A 16164-nucleotide genomic window follows, 5' to 3' on the forward strand; every position below is an offset into this window, starting at 1 on the left:
GGGTAGCATATGCCTGTAAGAGCAACACTGGTGGGAGGAGAAGACAGGGGCTTTCTGGTCAACCAGTCCAACATAAACATTGAGCTCCAGGTTCAATGAAAGACCCTGCCTCAAAATTAAGGTAGAAAGTGGTAGAGAAAGACTCCTAACATCTACCCATGGCCTCCATAATTACCCACACACATATGTACATACACACTCTACACATCACACACAATATTCACACTTTACAATACATATTGCACATTTTAAAAAGATACGTAATGTAGCTCAATCTTTCTCATGTCTGTGTGCACATGCAAATCATATGGAAAGTATTGCACATTCTAATGCCAAGGCAGACCCCATCAATTCAAATCACTCAAATCAATCTGAAGCTCTCTATGTAGAACCATGTATGAATATATTTCAAAATCTTCCATCATGTCCCTCATATTGTTAACAGAGATGACTAGTATAAGCCACCACTATTTGTCCCATGTTCTCCCTCTGCTCCTCTGCTAAGCTGAGTAAACATGAAGGAATCTATTTTTAAATGTGATCTGTATTACCTAGTGTCTGCATCTGCAAGAATGGAAACAGAAGCCTGCCACAAACTGGATGATAGACAACAGGAATTTATTGATTCATTTGGTGTACTGGAGGAAAAAATTTCAAGATGCAAGGCCTTTGGGGACAATGATGAAGTTCACTTGGGAGCATACAAATGGTCACCGATGAATGGCCATCTCCTTGCTCTATCCTCCTCTGTGCTTTCTTCTGTGCAACTGCATCCTTTGGTCTAGTTCTTGCCTTACCGGCTTTTGTCTTGTTGAACTAGAGTTCAACATAAACATTGAGCTCTAGGTTTAATGAAAGACCCTGCCTCAAAAAATAAGGTAGAAAGAGGTAGAGAAAGACTCCCAACATCTACCCGTGGCCTGTATAATGTGTGAATGTGTGTGTGTTGTACATGTGTATGCACCCATGCACTTGTAGATACACTTTTTCCATATAAGTCACTGTGCATAAGTCAACATCAGGTGTCTTTCTTACCTGCTCTACACTTTTCTTTTTGAGGCAGAGTCTCTTACTGAACCTTGAGTTTACCACTGAGTACTTAGATTTGGGCCCCACTCTTGGTTTGACCCTTGATTCCAGAGTTATGAGTCACGGGTCCTTATGCATCAGAGACAATGTGAGAAATAGTGTGGAATCACCAGTCCCACAAGGGACTCCCATGCATATTATGGTCTGAGAGGGACCATTCTAACATGGAAAGACTTGTTAGCCTTGGATCCTTTACAAAGGCCCTGTTGTTTTACGTATTTACGTCAGTAGCTTTCATGTCACAGCTCAAAAAATCATGCTTTCTTCCTCTCTTTTCCTCTACATAAAACAATTGCCTTCATGTTATTTCATTATCATTTCTTTTCTAATTAACACTTGTTACATTTTGTACTTTACTAATAAGCTATATAGCAATACCCATTTATCTATAGTTTGCTTTCTTTGGCTTTACTTATCTGAGAACCATCCCACTGAGAAAATACTATAATTATCATATATAAGTTACTTATATAAAATGATGCATTAGGATATGAAAATGGATAGATCAGAAGTTCAAGTACATTTTCAGCTACATAGCCCGTTTGAAGCCATCCTAAATGACAAACTATCTTGTCTCAAGAAAAAGAAAGAAGAAAGAAAGAAGAATAGGAGTATAAAAACCTAATGCTTGTTTTGACCCTTGTAAAAGAGGGAGAAGATATTTGTACACCTTTTGTTACAGTGTGTTGTTATAATTCTTATATCATCATTAGTTATTTTTAACCTCTTTAAAAAATTTGAGATAGTCTCATTAGGTAGACTATGCTGGTCCCTGACCCAGAAATACACACAGGGTATGTAATCACTTGTAAGTTGCATTGGCTGTTGGTGATGGGTGGCCGATGGAAGGTGGAGTGGGATTCGGGGGATGACGGAACACCTGGATCCAGAATGTGGGCAAAAGGCTTTTGGTAGTTCTTAGTATGCTCAGTAGCGGTGAAGAACCAAGTGGGCCTTGAATGGAGACAGGAGAAATACTAAACAACAGTAGAAGGGTGATGTAAAGACCATGGCATAGAAGATTCTTTTGGGACATCACAGTTCCTGTATCCTTATATGAGTGTTCCTTCATGCAAAAGTAATTTTCATAAGAGATATTTAAATGTGTTTCTTTCATCCTTTAGCAAACCTGGAATGATAATCTAAGTCATATAAACACTTTGTTTTTCCCTTTCTAAACTTGAGGTGACTTTTGAATATATAAGTAAATAATGTAAAGGCTACTGTTACCTTAGCTTGGAGGACTAATATGTTTGAGAAACAGTAGACTCTCATTATAAAATATTCTGCTATTTTATATACACAGGTATAAATGGACATTGGTGGCACAGATACGATATGATCTGGGGCAGGCTGTAGGTCTAGTGTGCAACTGCTTGCTTAGCTGATAGGAAAGATACTCAGTGAGTCTCATCCAGATATAGCATTTCTGTATCCTCTGGAATTGGCATCTGGGCCTGGAGTTCTAGCTAGGTAAGCTGTTCTCTGAGTGAATCAGCTAGGGAGCTCATGTTCATATTCATTATTGGATTAGATATGCTTCAGAAATAATATTGTTTTACACATGGTCTATTTGTGGTGGGGCACTACTCTATACAGCACTGTTTTAAATGTGACTTCTCAGGAGGGCACACTTGGCTCAGTCCAGCCAATCAGAATGGGGCAGGAAAGGATGTCTGTGAATGCAAGGAAAGGAATCACAGGCTTATTCTATTACAATGGGATGGAGAGGAAGAAATGAATAAATATCTTAATGGGTCATTGGTGTTTTAAAACACTTTTGTACATACAATTATAATTGTTTTATACCTTCATTTTACTGGTGAGGAAATTACTCTCAGAGATGCTCATTGACTCTCCCAAGCATGAAGCAAATAGTCCTAAGAGATGACACCCCAGTCCAAACTCCAGGGTTCATGGAATGCAAAGATCGCAAAAGTGGTGGTAGCATGCAGTCAGGGCCTTGTACACTACAGTGAGCAATGTATTGCTATTGCAATGTCAGTTGTGGGGAGGGAGTGCCACAGGATGTTGAGAAAACGTGTGTGACAGGTAGAAAAACAATGATTTGTTCTATCTAAGATGTATAAGAAAGCACTAGAGGAAATCAAGGAGAAACAGTGTTTCTTTAGTCTAAAGTCTCTCTAAGTTTTAAATAAACTAACATGCTCCAGGATTCCCTTGACATGTCTGTATGAGGTGGGGTGGTGGTGACCGTGGTGGTGGTAATGTGGGTGTTTCTGTGGTGTGTGTGTGTGTGTGTGTGTGTGTGTGTGTACTGTGTGTGTGTGTGTGCATTTGCACATGTGCATGCAGACCCATGTGCACACAGAGGTCAATGTCAGATCTTTAATTTGTGTATCACCTTAGTTTTTGAGATGGCGATACTTGCTCATTTGAGTGTTTACTGAGCGTGACCTTGGAGTTCACTGATTCAGCTCACCTAACTTGCCAGCATGCTTTTGGGATGTGCTTGTCCCTGGCTCCCCAGAACTGAAGTTGTGGATCTGCTTGTGTTCCCAGCTTTCTATGTGAGCAGGAGGCATTTAACAGAGGCCCTCGTGCTCTCAGGCACTTGACCTCCTGGAGCGGTTCTTTATCTCTGTTCCTGAGATTCTTCTGAGGATGGGTTTTTACCACAGACACGAGAGAATCATTTCTAATAGTCCATACTAAACACAGTCTATCCCACACTGTCCTCTACTTCAACATGGAAGGTAGAGGTTCAGAAGCTTAGAAACCCAGAAAGGGGAAGAGAACAAAAAACAAGGGCCTTTTAGTCCCGGATGGGAGACCTACTGATCAGCTTTCTTCGCCCTCACCTGGCAGAGGCTGTGCCTCACCCCAGGTGAGTGTGTAAAAAGCAATTTACAAGTTGTCTTTAGCACGGAAAAACATAAAACAAATGCTCCAGCTGCTTAGAAAAGATTTAGTGTTGGAGATTTGCACACTGACTTCTATTGTTCTTGCTTGCATAGTTTGTCATATTTAAAGCAGGTCAGATTCAGAAGGCTCAATACAAGGAAGAACGTTCAAGGGCATAAAAGAAGGTAATTTTTTTTCTCCTAAGGATTTATGCCTTTTTGTATTAATCCTGAAAGTTCTCTCCTGCGATAGAATCTGCCCCAGGTTTCATATCACATTTTAGGCTGGGTAGAGGATTAGAAGGAAATAGATCTTGGCGGTAGTTTTTAAGGTGTAAGTAGAAGAAGAAAAAGAGTAATGACATAGATAAAATGCTTAGAGATTTCAAATAGGGAAGAAACCATTTCTAGCTTGCTGGCATCATGGAAATTCCGGGCCCTTTCATCTACTTGCACAGGAATTAGGGCAAACAGCTCTTCTTGTCAAAGGGAAGGCCAGCAACAGTCAGCCATTGGGCAGAGGATGGCATGGAGGGCCAGCAGCTGGCCTGGGGTATGGAGGCTTGAACACTGTGCACATAGAGAAAGCTAAGCTCGCAGTGACTCTCGTGGGTAGTTTGAAATCCATATAAGATTGTAATCGGATAGTCTAAATCCACACTTGTCTTCTGCTGCTGTCCCTGGGCTCAGAATGAGTAAACGCAGTCGCAGCCGTCACTGGTTTCCATTCCAGCTGAAGGAGATAGACTAAGAAATACATATCCACGGAGGTGATATTAGATAACCATTGCTATGGGGGAGAAAAGGTAAATAATAAAGAAACAAAAAGAAAGCCTTAAGGCCTTAAGGGCAGAGACAGCAGCCTTTAAGGAGATAAACCAATGGTCACTTTCAGAGACCAGCATCAGGGAGTGCACAGAGGAAAGGGGTGCTAGAAAGTGTCAGGAATTAGTGGCCAACAGCTACTTTTGGGGTAGGAAGGTTTAAAGGGAACTCTTGATGACATTCATTATCTCTAATAATTTTAAGCAATAGAACGCATACACTGGGTATCAGGTACTGTGTTCTTTTCATTTGTTTTTTCAGTTCGCCTAGGAGGTAACCTTGTAGTGTCTACTTTATAGTTTTAAATTACAATGTTCAGAGAGATTACGCCATTTGCCTATGGTGGGTATGGTAGGATTTATACACATGCTTCTCACTGCAACCTGTGTTTTAAGTGCCTCTGAATACATGATGATGTTAGGTTGGAAGGCATCTAAAGAAAGGAAGGTAGCCAATAGGCATTTAGATGTGTACAGCCTGAAGGTGCTTTGACTTGTGATGCTGGTGTCATTTGGCTGGAAGAACCAGACAAAGAAAGAGAATCGGACTGGGAAAGTTAATTACATGGAATGGCCTAGTCACCAGAAGATGTTCTTGTATCAATTAATAACCATGTAAGAAGTCACGCTCTTTCCATATACATGTCATCTCCAAAGTGTTAGTCTCCAAAACACTTAAGCTCAGGAAACTCAGACTCTCTGTAGTCTACTTTGCCTTTAGCCAGACTGCCTGGAGGTGAAGTGGCCAGTGTTTGGACCAAGAGAGTGATGTCCCAGCTCGCACTGTTTCTATTTTCAGCTGTGGCTAAATTTACCAGTGGAGAAAGGGTAGACAAGGGGAGTCAGTAAGTTCTGTCCTTGGTTCTGGCTTGTGCATGGCTCGTGTTCCGCCTTCTCTGCGCTGTGCTAATTGTGCTCATTTCTCCTCTACCTAGCAATTGGTGCTCCACATTCAATTCCCTTTTTTTCCCCACAAGAAAATGTCAAGGGCATTTCAACCGCAAATGTTCACTCTATAGATAGACATGCCTTGGATGCAGAGACAACAGATGGGTCTCCAAAAGTGATTGTGTGTCTTTCGTTATCTTACAGAAGTGTTTTCCTTTGCATTTCTTCCCTGACTGCTACGAGAAAGCACGGGAAATATTTGTACATATATAATAAAATACTGTGTTTGATACATATGTTGCATGAGGTTTAAATTAGGTTATATGTGTCTATCTCCTTTAATATTTATCATTTGAATGGAATTTTTTTTAAAATATGAGGTTCAGAGAAAGTAAATAACTTGCTAAGATCCCATGCTTGGATTGAACACATGTCCTTCTGATACCAGCACTTATGCTGTAAATGGACTGGCTATCTGGATACACCAGACCAAGTTGAAAGCGATCTGAGAAAGGCCAGAGAAAGATAAAGAAAACAGGTAATACATTTTCAGGGGAGCAGCCTTAGATTTTCTTACAATTAGTCCTGGTGATATTTGGATAGAAGATATTACTTTCTCCTAGCTTTTGGTAGATAGATCATTTTTAGCTATCAAAACCATACTATACACAAGGACCCATCAGAACTTCATACCCATTGGTCAACAGTGGCACATCTCTCTATCCCCCACTCTCCACCCCAGCCTCTGGTTACCACTGCTCTACGCCAGACATCTAATTTTGTCTACAGGAAACTTGCTGATGAAGGACTGTTCTTTTATCTACTCTCAATGATGACATTCTAATGAGATTCTAAAGTGAAGGGAGGTAGTGACCCTGTGAAAACTATACCTTCATCCAAGAAAAAGACAGGTTTTAATCAAGAGACAGGTTTTAATATTAACGCTATGCAGGATCTTTAAGGGTTTATAAAGGGAAGGCCCAATACAGTGTGTCTAAGGACTACCCAGAAAGTGATCTCATGATCTCAAGAGTTGTAGGTCATTGTGTGTTTGCACATAAGACATCATGGGCAGGGAGCACTGTGGAACTGAGATAAAGTCAGGACAGTGAAGCTACCTAATGGGTGTCCTGAAAAATTATGTATGGCTTTCCAGGAGTCTTGACAGCAATGAGAAGGCTCTGAAGGGATTAAAACAGAATACTCTGATCAGAGAACATTCTCATTGCTGTGCAAGAAAAGGGATTAAGAGGTGGTGGTGGTGGCCTGTGGGAATATACAAGGAGGAAACACAGGCCAGTTTTGCTGAGCAAAGATGAAAAAAGTTGATTTCTTTTTCAAAGGCTAGGACATCTTTTGGGTAGGTTTGGTTCGGGGTTTTGTTATTGTGGTTATAGCTGCTTAGTGCCCGGGCAACTAAACCAGGGTCTAAAACTCGGTAATGCAGTAAGCCCTCAGTATGTATGTTACATGTAATAATAATGAGGAGCTGAAGCACAGGAGGAAGGGCCAGGATCAGGCCTTAGGAGGGAGAGACAACATTAGACAGAACATGGTACGATGTAAGTAAGAGCCAGACATCATTTGTCTTAAAGTAAAGATCTTTACCATTCAGGGAGAAGTTTCATTGAGAATAGGAATAAACAAAAAAATATATAGAGAGAAATGGATAGATAGTCACTGTATCAGTCAGCACTCCATATGTAATGGAACTTATTAGAGTAGCTTACAGGCTGTGGTCTTTGCAGTCCATCAAAGATGGTCTCATGGCAGATAGATCATAAATCTAGTAGATGTTTGGTCCATGAGCCAGGATGGCTTGGCAGTTCATGTATGCTGCTGGAGTCCCAGGCAATCCTATGGAGAGTCTGGTCTTTGATATATGTTGGAATCACAAAGAAGTAGGTTCTAGTACTAGGGAAGGGGAATGTATCAGCAGGAGCATTATAGTTAGCATAGCTGCACCTGCCAGAAAAAGTAAGTGTAACACACATAAACACACACACACACACGCACACACACACACACACTATGTGGCCCAGATTTGGAGTCCATCTTCTGACCTCAAATGATCTGAATAAGAAAATCCCTGACTGGCATACCTAGCGTGATGTTTTATCTTGGTTTTAGCTGCTTTGAGATATAGTTCAGTTTATAACCAAAATAAGCCATCACAGCCACCATGAAAAGGATGGCAAGAATAAGGCTAGGGAGACGCCGGAGGAGCCTATTCAGAGAAAATCCTCAAGCAAAGGAGACATGGAGGTTAAGTACAGAGATATTCCCAACTGTGGAGGGTTATAACTCTATTATGGGACTAATCAGGTTTGAATGGCCAGGTAAGCATTTCAGGTGACTAAGAGACCCTATTTAACAAGACGAAAAACAGACTAGACAATTTGCTGTCAACATTTTCTAACTTACTACTTTTATTATTGTTGCTGTTATGATTGTGTGTATGTGTGTGCCTGTGTGTAGGCACACATGCATGTGTGCCTTTGTGCATATGTGGCTTTCAGAAGGTGGTTCTCTCATTCCACCATACTGTTCCTGGAAATCAAACTTGGGTCCCCGGGCTAGGCAGTAAGCACATTTCCAACTGAGCTATCTCACTGGTCCAACGTGGAGTGCTAAGGTCATTAAACAGCACAGATTTCCTCAAGGAGCCCAATTCTTTGTAGAACGTTAACTCCATGACCAGTTTACTGCCTGCACACTGAAATCATCCCAACCCTGAACTCAAACCTCCAGAGACTGTGAAAGTTGGTTCTAGTCTTCAGAAGGTTTGAACCCTCAGGGTGATTGCAGTAAATGCAATCTACAAGCAGCATTGGAACACTGATTCAAATTTAGAGTGGACTTGGTGTTAATATTTCAAGGGCTTTGCCTTGGGCTGAAGTTCTGAGTCCTTTCTTGTACTGTCTATTGTATGTGAAGAGAGAATTCCTGATGATAGCATGTGCAAGGCTTGCTTCTTGGAGTACATTAAGAAAGGATGATTGCTGTAATTACAGGTTGTGAAGAAGTTGAATCTGCATTAATGAGTGTTTTTATTATAATGTAGAAGCCTTGAAATTCTCTCCTAGTCTTGTTAAACTGCCAAATGTTTAAAAATAGGGACTGAGTTTTAAAACATATTGAGATACTTCAGAATCTGGGGAGGCTTGAATGAGAAATGTCACTCACAGCCTGTGGCTTCTGAACACTCTGTCCCTAGTTTCTTGCACTGCTTGTGGAGATCTACGGAGTGCAACCCTATTAGAGAAAGCATGTCCTTGATGGAGATTTGAGATTAAAACCCTTCTCCCACTTCCTGTTTTCTCTGCTTTGTGCTTGGAGTTGAGGATGTGAGTTGTCAGCTTCCTGCTACAGTTTCCATGCCCGTTACATGCATCCCTGCTGTTATGTACTCTTTTCTCTGAAAGAGTAAGCTTGGAAAGACCCCTCATTTCAAAACTTGCCTTGTTTGTTGTATATTATCACAGCGAAAGAAAAGCAACTTACACAGAAGTCTGTGATGCTCTCTGGGCTCCTACCTTCCCCAGTTCTTACCAGAAGTCACGCTGGCTCCGTCAGTCCTTCTATAGACAACGTTTTATCCTGTACATTTATTTCTAAACAGTTTTCCCCTGCCCATAAAATAGACAGACTAAATGTATTTTAATGAACAAATGGCACATCAGGTAGAAAGCTTTACGTTAATTACCTTGTTCTATTAAAGTTATAATAAATCAGAATAGTATTGCAGGGAATTTTACAGTTTAAGGCAGCAGCAAGCTTGGTTGATGGAGTCAATTCTGGAAATATGCAAATGGAATTTCTCCAGGGAAAATGTCCTTAGAATAATAAATCTTTACTTTGGAAAGAAAGTATTTGTGTGAAAGAAGGGATAAACATCTTTTAGATGAGAACGCACGCATCAAAGGATGTTTACAAAATACTTTCTTTCATTTCATTGTATTGTTGGAGCTATGGCAGTGCCCCATTTAGCTTTTAAAATTCTAGCCATTTTAAGAACTACTCATCCCTTATGGGCTAACTCTTTCGTAGGGTTACAACAGTTCTCCCCCAAGGATGTTAGGTCTAGAATGTAGAACCAATGGTCACCACAATACTGTTTTATTGCTCACTAGTAAGTCAGAAATAATCAACGAACCTGCTTGTCTAAATCTAATACTTTTTCTGTCCATCCTTCTAAAAATGTTCAGAAGTCAGACAAGTATTTCTCATTGTGTGAGGGTTTGCACTTCTCTTTTCTTCTGGAGTTCCCAACTCTCTGCACAACCATTAGTGTCTTCGCCAACATATTGTTGACCTCTTGCCCATGCTGACATGTTGAAGGGTCAGCATGCACCAAACCCCAAAGCCAAAATAGGTTACTTCTTTGAATGTTGGACTGTATTTAGTAAGCTGTCCTTGAACAGTTATTTGTCATTAAGGAAAACTTGTCATTTCATGTTTAAAGTTTCAGGGAAGTATGTGCGTACCCTGATTTGGACAACATAATTATGCCATCCCTGCCGTAGTCCTTTTACATCTGCTTGACACTGAGGAGACAGATTTGGCCCATAAGCAAGTGAAAGCTTATAAAGAAAAACCAGAAAGCTCTATGTTAGCACGAAGAGTTTCATTTCAGTTGGGCATGTTAATTAGGTGAACCAAAGGTGGGTTTTGATTGTTGGGCATCAATACTTTGATAGCTGGACCTTGGTAGTCAGCTTCGGGAGGAGAAAGTAGACAAATAAGGGAACAGACCTTGGGGACTTGCTTTGGGAGTGTAGTCTAATGATTTCTGGCAGAGGGAAGGTGGGGGTTGGGGGCAGGAAAGGCCTGCCAAAGCCATGTTCACTATGCTCAAGCTGGACAGGTTCCTTCAGGGGAGGAAAATACACCCCATTCTGATCATTTAAGCCCATATCTTCTAAGTAAGATGATACATATCCCTATCTTTATCCTAATCTGTTTATACCTAAAATCTGACTTTCCACCCAACTGAAACATGGCTTTGTTACAGACAATATGGAAACTCACTGTTCTACTGTTTCACAACAACATGGGATTTATATTTGATTTTTTTTCATAACTATAAATGACTAGCATTTTTCAATCATTACTCATGGGCATTTGTAGCTGTGATTTCTTCTTAGAAAGTAAACTGCTACTATTACTTCATAGATAGCAGTAGGCACAGCCAAGTCATGTGCATCTCATTTCCTGGAAAAACTGGGCCACTAGCTACCTTCATAGGACAGGGATAGTATTTTCAATCAAGTTATTTAGCAGCCCAGGGAGCACATTTCGACTTCTGTTCATTTGGAGCAAGAGGTGACTCTGTTGCTTTAATATATGTAATTAAATAGAGTCGAAATCGACTTTAAATGAAAATTGAAAACAAATTAAGCAATCACTCAATGCAATGCTTGTGGTTAGAGCCCTGGTGTATATTTAGATACACTGAGGACGACAGAACAAAATTCTTGAATTTCCAGGCATTTTATTTGATTCCAAGAGGGAAACACAGGGTGGTGGCAGTGTTTGGAGGCGTCAGCTATCACATGCAATGGCCACTGTTTTGATGTTCATATGAGCCCTACACTAATGCCTATTGATCCAATTTAACGATATTTGTTAATGTTGGAGTCAAACAATCACAAATTCAACTCATGGAACCCACTTACTGGCTTTCATCATTAATCTTGGAGTGACCATGACTAGGCTCCTTTAATTTGACATTGGACAGCATTTGTGTTAATAATAGCAACAATTTTAAATGTGCCGACTTCTTAGACTCTGACTCTTGTAACATTATTGCCTATCATTTTCTGTCTTATTACAAGTTTTATTTCCTTAATTTTATGGCTTTGGGATGACTGCCAATGACTTACTGCCTCAAAAAGATATTGTTGTGAATGAACATTATGGCTTATGTTTAGTTGGATTTACCAGTGCTGGTGTGGGTTTTGTGCTCCGGCAAATGAATTCATAGCAAAATCCTTAGAACATTCTTGGGGTTAAAGTTCGAGTTTAAATGTAACTGTTAGGAAGTTAAGAAAATTTACCCCCTAAGCTATCAGGTTCGTTTGTTGAATTAGGTCTTTTGTTTCCAACTTAGTATATTGCTCATATACAAAAGTTGATGGGAGCCAGCTTCCTGCTCTGCACTGCATTGCAAATTAAGGGCACCACAATTCCAATGATGGGTAAAGAGTCATTTCCTTCCTCCCTTATCTCTAAAAAAGTATTGATTTAAAAATGTTTTGAAGCTTCCAGTATCTTTCTAATCTGCTTTTGGCTCAATGATATTAAAATTCCAATTAGGTCAATATTAAAAATTCAATTAGAGAAAGTCAGCCATAGCTCTTTGATGGGATTTATTTTGTATAATAATTGACTGGCAGTTTATCTTTTTAAGGTTGTTTCTACTGGAGGAGGTAGTCAGTGTGACTTGTTCTCAGGCTTTAGCTACAGACAATAGAAGTACAAATACTACTCATGTGCCACGGATAATGCATGAGGCACGAGTGAATATACTACCTACTACCTCACACAATGATGCAGTCTAGGGCAGTGCCTACTGCAGGCATTGCTGATCCAAGACCTCAGATAACCCCCTCTATTCTGCTGTTTCTCTCTCTGTCAGCCCCTTTATCTAGCACACTCATTCCTGCAGCCAGGAGCACGGCCCAACAAAGACAATACATTTTATTTCCTGTAATCTCAGGAAATGAAATTAAGCTATATTGTCTGACAGGGACACAGGGATCTCATGGCTTCAAGTTTGAAATGTGACACTAGTTAATAAGAGTGGTCCCTGACCAGTCCTGAGCAATATCACCTGGGGTCTGTCAGTGATGTTCATTCTCAGGCCTTGTTCTAAACTCAGTGACTGAGAAACACCTGGGAGTGGATCTCAGCAAGCCTCATGAAAGCCCCTCCAAGTGAGCCCTAACACACTCAGGTTGGAGAACTACAGTGTGCTATCTGGCTGGGCTTGAATCATGGATGCACCACTCAGCTTCCATGTGTAATTTCTAGTCCCACAGAGCAGAAAAGGGACCTGAGGAACCCATAGCAAAAAAAAAGCAAAGTAGATGGACTGCTGGCCACAAAGGAAAAGGGAGGTGTCACTGGGATTCAGCTTTGCAATGAAGTTCTCCCTAGTAAGAAATGTTTTCCAGAACATCACTGAATGTGATGCCTTTCCCAGAAAGTCAATATTCCAAAGCAGCCAATATACTTTCCCCTCTCTGCTGTGCCACAGGCATTCAGTTTCAAGATTGTCTTTAGAGGGATGGTTGGGAAACCTTTAAATGTTTTCAGACCACACAATTCCTTAAATTTCCTTACCCGATACTTCTTGCAGGCTGCAGAGTGCTCTACTTCAGTTGCAGCCTAGAATGATGAGCACTGTTGCTTTTCTCTGATAAGGAACATGGTGGAGCTGGCTGTTCCAACAGCTCTCAATGGCCACAACCATAATATGAGGTGGATTTTACACAGTCTGTAAAATCAGAGATGGGGGTTAAGTGGCTAATACTGCAATGTTGTCTAAAATATTAAGTGTGTGTGTGTGTGTGTGTGTGTGTGTGTGTGTGTGTGTGTATGTGTGAAAACACCTAATTTGGTTTTCCATATTAGTGTCAGTTTTGTGTGCCCACCCACCCACTAAACTTGAGACTTCTGTGCTCACCTTCTCAGGAGATGGAGTTGGGTGCATTTCCATGTATCTCTCTTTAGCTGCTCTGGGGAATCCCCTGGGCTAGTATTAGCTGCAGTTGGTATTGTTGGAATTTAAGGAGTTGTTTGGTATGGTGGGACTTGTTTGCCTCTGTTGCTTTTTCTGGTTGTTAATCTTTAATGACCTGACTTCTTTGTCTCATTTCTTGTGCTACATACAGATAGAGGACATGCAGTGGGGCAAAGGAGTCCGGGAGATCCCATCCTCTGTGTGCACGTTGCCATGCAAGCCTGGGCAGAGGAAGAAGACACAGAAGGGAACACCTTGCTGCTGGACCTGTGAGCCTTGTGATGGATACCAGTATCAGTTTGATGAGATGACATGCCAACATTGTCCCTACGACCAGAGGCCCAATGAGAACCGAACTGGCTGTCAGAACATCCCCATCATCAAACTGGAGTGGCACTCCCCTTGGGCTGTCATTCCTGTCTTCCTGGCAATGTTGGGGATCATTGCCACCATCTTTGTCATGGCCACTTTCATCCGTTACAATGACACACCCATTGTCAGGGCATCTGGGAGGGAACTCAGCTATGTTTTATTGACGGGCATCTTTCTCTGCTACATTATCACCTTCCTAATGATTGCCAAGCCGGATGTGGCAGTATGTTCATTCCGGCGTGTCTTCTTGGGCTTGGGCATGTGCATTAGTTATGCGGCCCTTTTAACAAAAACCAATCGGATTTATCGCATATTTGAGCAAGGCAAGAAATCGGTGACAGCTCCCAGACTCATAAGCCCAACGTCACAACTGGCAATCACTTCCAGTTTAATATCGGTGCAGCTTTTAGGTGTCTTCATTTGGTTTGGGGTTGACCCACCCAACATCATCATAGACTACGATGAGCATAAGACAATGAACCCAGAGCAAGCCAGGGGAGTTCTCAAATGTGACATCACAGACCTTCAAATCATTTGCTCTTTGGGATATAGCATTCTTCTCATGGTCACATGTACTGTGTATGCCATCAAGACTCGGGGTGTACCAGAGAACTTTAACGAAGCCAAACCCATTGGATTCACTATGTACACAACGTGTATCGTATGGCTTGCCTTCATCCCGATATTTTTTGGCACTGCTCAGTCAGCAGAAAAGGTAAGTGAAAAATGTATATCTCACAGTACTGCATTCCAGAAATGTCTAGTTTTCTGTATATAAAAACCAAATTGATTGTGTCCTCCAAGGGGATTTATATATACAGAATAGAAGTTACAAAGATATATATCTTGTACCTTAGATCAATAAGTTAATGGTACAGGGGCCTACAATTTTCAGTAGGCTCTTCTGCTTTGAACCTACTGAAAACCAATGATGTGTGACCTTTCCAATGAATGTATTTATTACAAAATTAGCATAATTAGGCATTATCTAAGACAAGAGGATCTAATCCAACTAAATAAAACCTTGCTCCTCACTCACTCACCACTCCTGAGCTTACATGAATGCTTCTTTGGGATGGAGGTTGGCCTCAGTACCTATGTTCCAGGTGAATGTAAATGCACAGTGCTCATTATTAGCACTTCTATAGATCAGTGGTTCTGAACCTATAGATCATGACTTCTTCGCGTATTGATAGCCTTCTTACAGGGGTTGCCTAAGACAATCGTAAAATAAACATCTACATTATAGTTCATAACAGGAGAAACATTACAATTATGAAGTAGCGACAAAATAATTGCATGGTGGAGGGCCACCGCGACATGAGGAACTGTATTAAAGGTTCTCAGCATTGGGAAGGTTGAGAAGCACTGCTATCATAGTTCATCCAGGCTGTTACTGTAGATGGGCTGATGATATGGCATTAGTTATGCAGTATAAGGTTCCTGACAGTTTAGTATACTTTAATCCTAGCAGAGAATCCTAAGGAGATCTAGAGAGTTTGCAAAAAGAGACAGGAAAGAAGGGAGGCTGGAGATAGATAGATAGATAGATAGATAGATAGATAGATAGAATTAGAGAGAGGAAGATAGAACAGACAGACAGAGACAGAGATCAGGCTGTCAAAGATTGATATTGGTGAAAGACAGCGTTAGAATACATATCCCTGCATATACTGATAAATTAATGAATCTATAAATTTGATGACACCCTTATGTTATTTTTAATATGGTTAATATATATTTAGTTGTACGTGTGACTTGCATACCAAGTAAGTAACCCTGCAGTATTGACCCTATATATGATGTATACACAGTTGATTTTACTAGCCCATCTGGCTACAGTTTCATACATATGCAAATTACACAGGCCTAAAACATCAATGTGGAAATTCCTCACTTGATGTGAGTGGCTCTGATGGGGTGGAATGGCTGAGGCTGGAATAGAGACTCAGGCCTTACCTTACTCACTCATATAGAAGAGAGCCTTAGTAGAGATCAGGTGCCTGTTAGAACATCAGAGGGCGTCTTGTCCTAATTTAATTTGAATAAGTATGTTGATGCTTTTATTACTCTTTACGTGTGTGTGTGTGTGTGTGTGTGTGTGTGTGTGTGTGTGTACAAGTACACATGTCCATTGCCCTAACATGCATGTGAAAGTCAGACAACAACACCTGAGTCTAAGGGGTTGACCCTAGGTCATTAGTCTTGACAGCATGTGCCTGTACTTGATGATCCATATTTGTGGTCCTTAAACTATGCCCAGGATGTAAAGTAAATACATTATTAAATACATTAAAAAAAAAAAACAAAGTCTTTAGATGTCTAAAGTCATAGATGGGAAAAATGGAATTGAGTTGAATATGTAAAAACTTACAAAATT

General features: G+C 40.7%; 1 protein-coding gene across 4 annotated transcripts in view; it reads left to right on the forward strand.

Annotated features, from left to right (window-relative positions):
- The window catches only part of Grm7 (glutamate metabotropic receptor 7), a 901188-nt gene that overhangs the window by 717741 nt on the left and 167283 nt on the right, over positions 1–16164 (forward strand). For all 4 annotated transcript variants that reach the window (XM_051155023.1, XM_051155025.1, XM_051155024.1 and 1 more), the window contains exon 8: positions 13564–14499. In XM_051155023.1, coding sequence (XP_051010980.1) covers positions 13564–14499 — 936 coding nt within the window. The remainder of the gene's footprint in view (positions 1–13563; positions 14500–16164) is intronic.

This window comes from Acomys russatus, chromosome 13, assembly GCF_903995435.1.
Source record: "Acomys russatus chromosome 13, mAcoRus1.1, whole genome shotgun sequence".
NCBI classification, from domain to species: domain Eukaryota; kingdom Metazoa; phylum Chordata; class Mammalia; order Rodentia; family Muridae; genus Acomys; species Acomys russatus.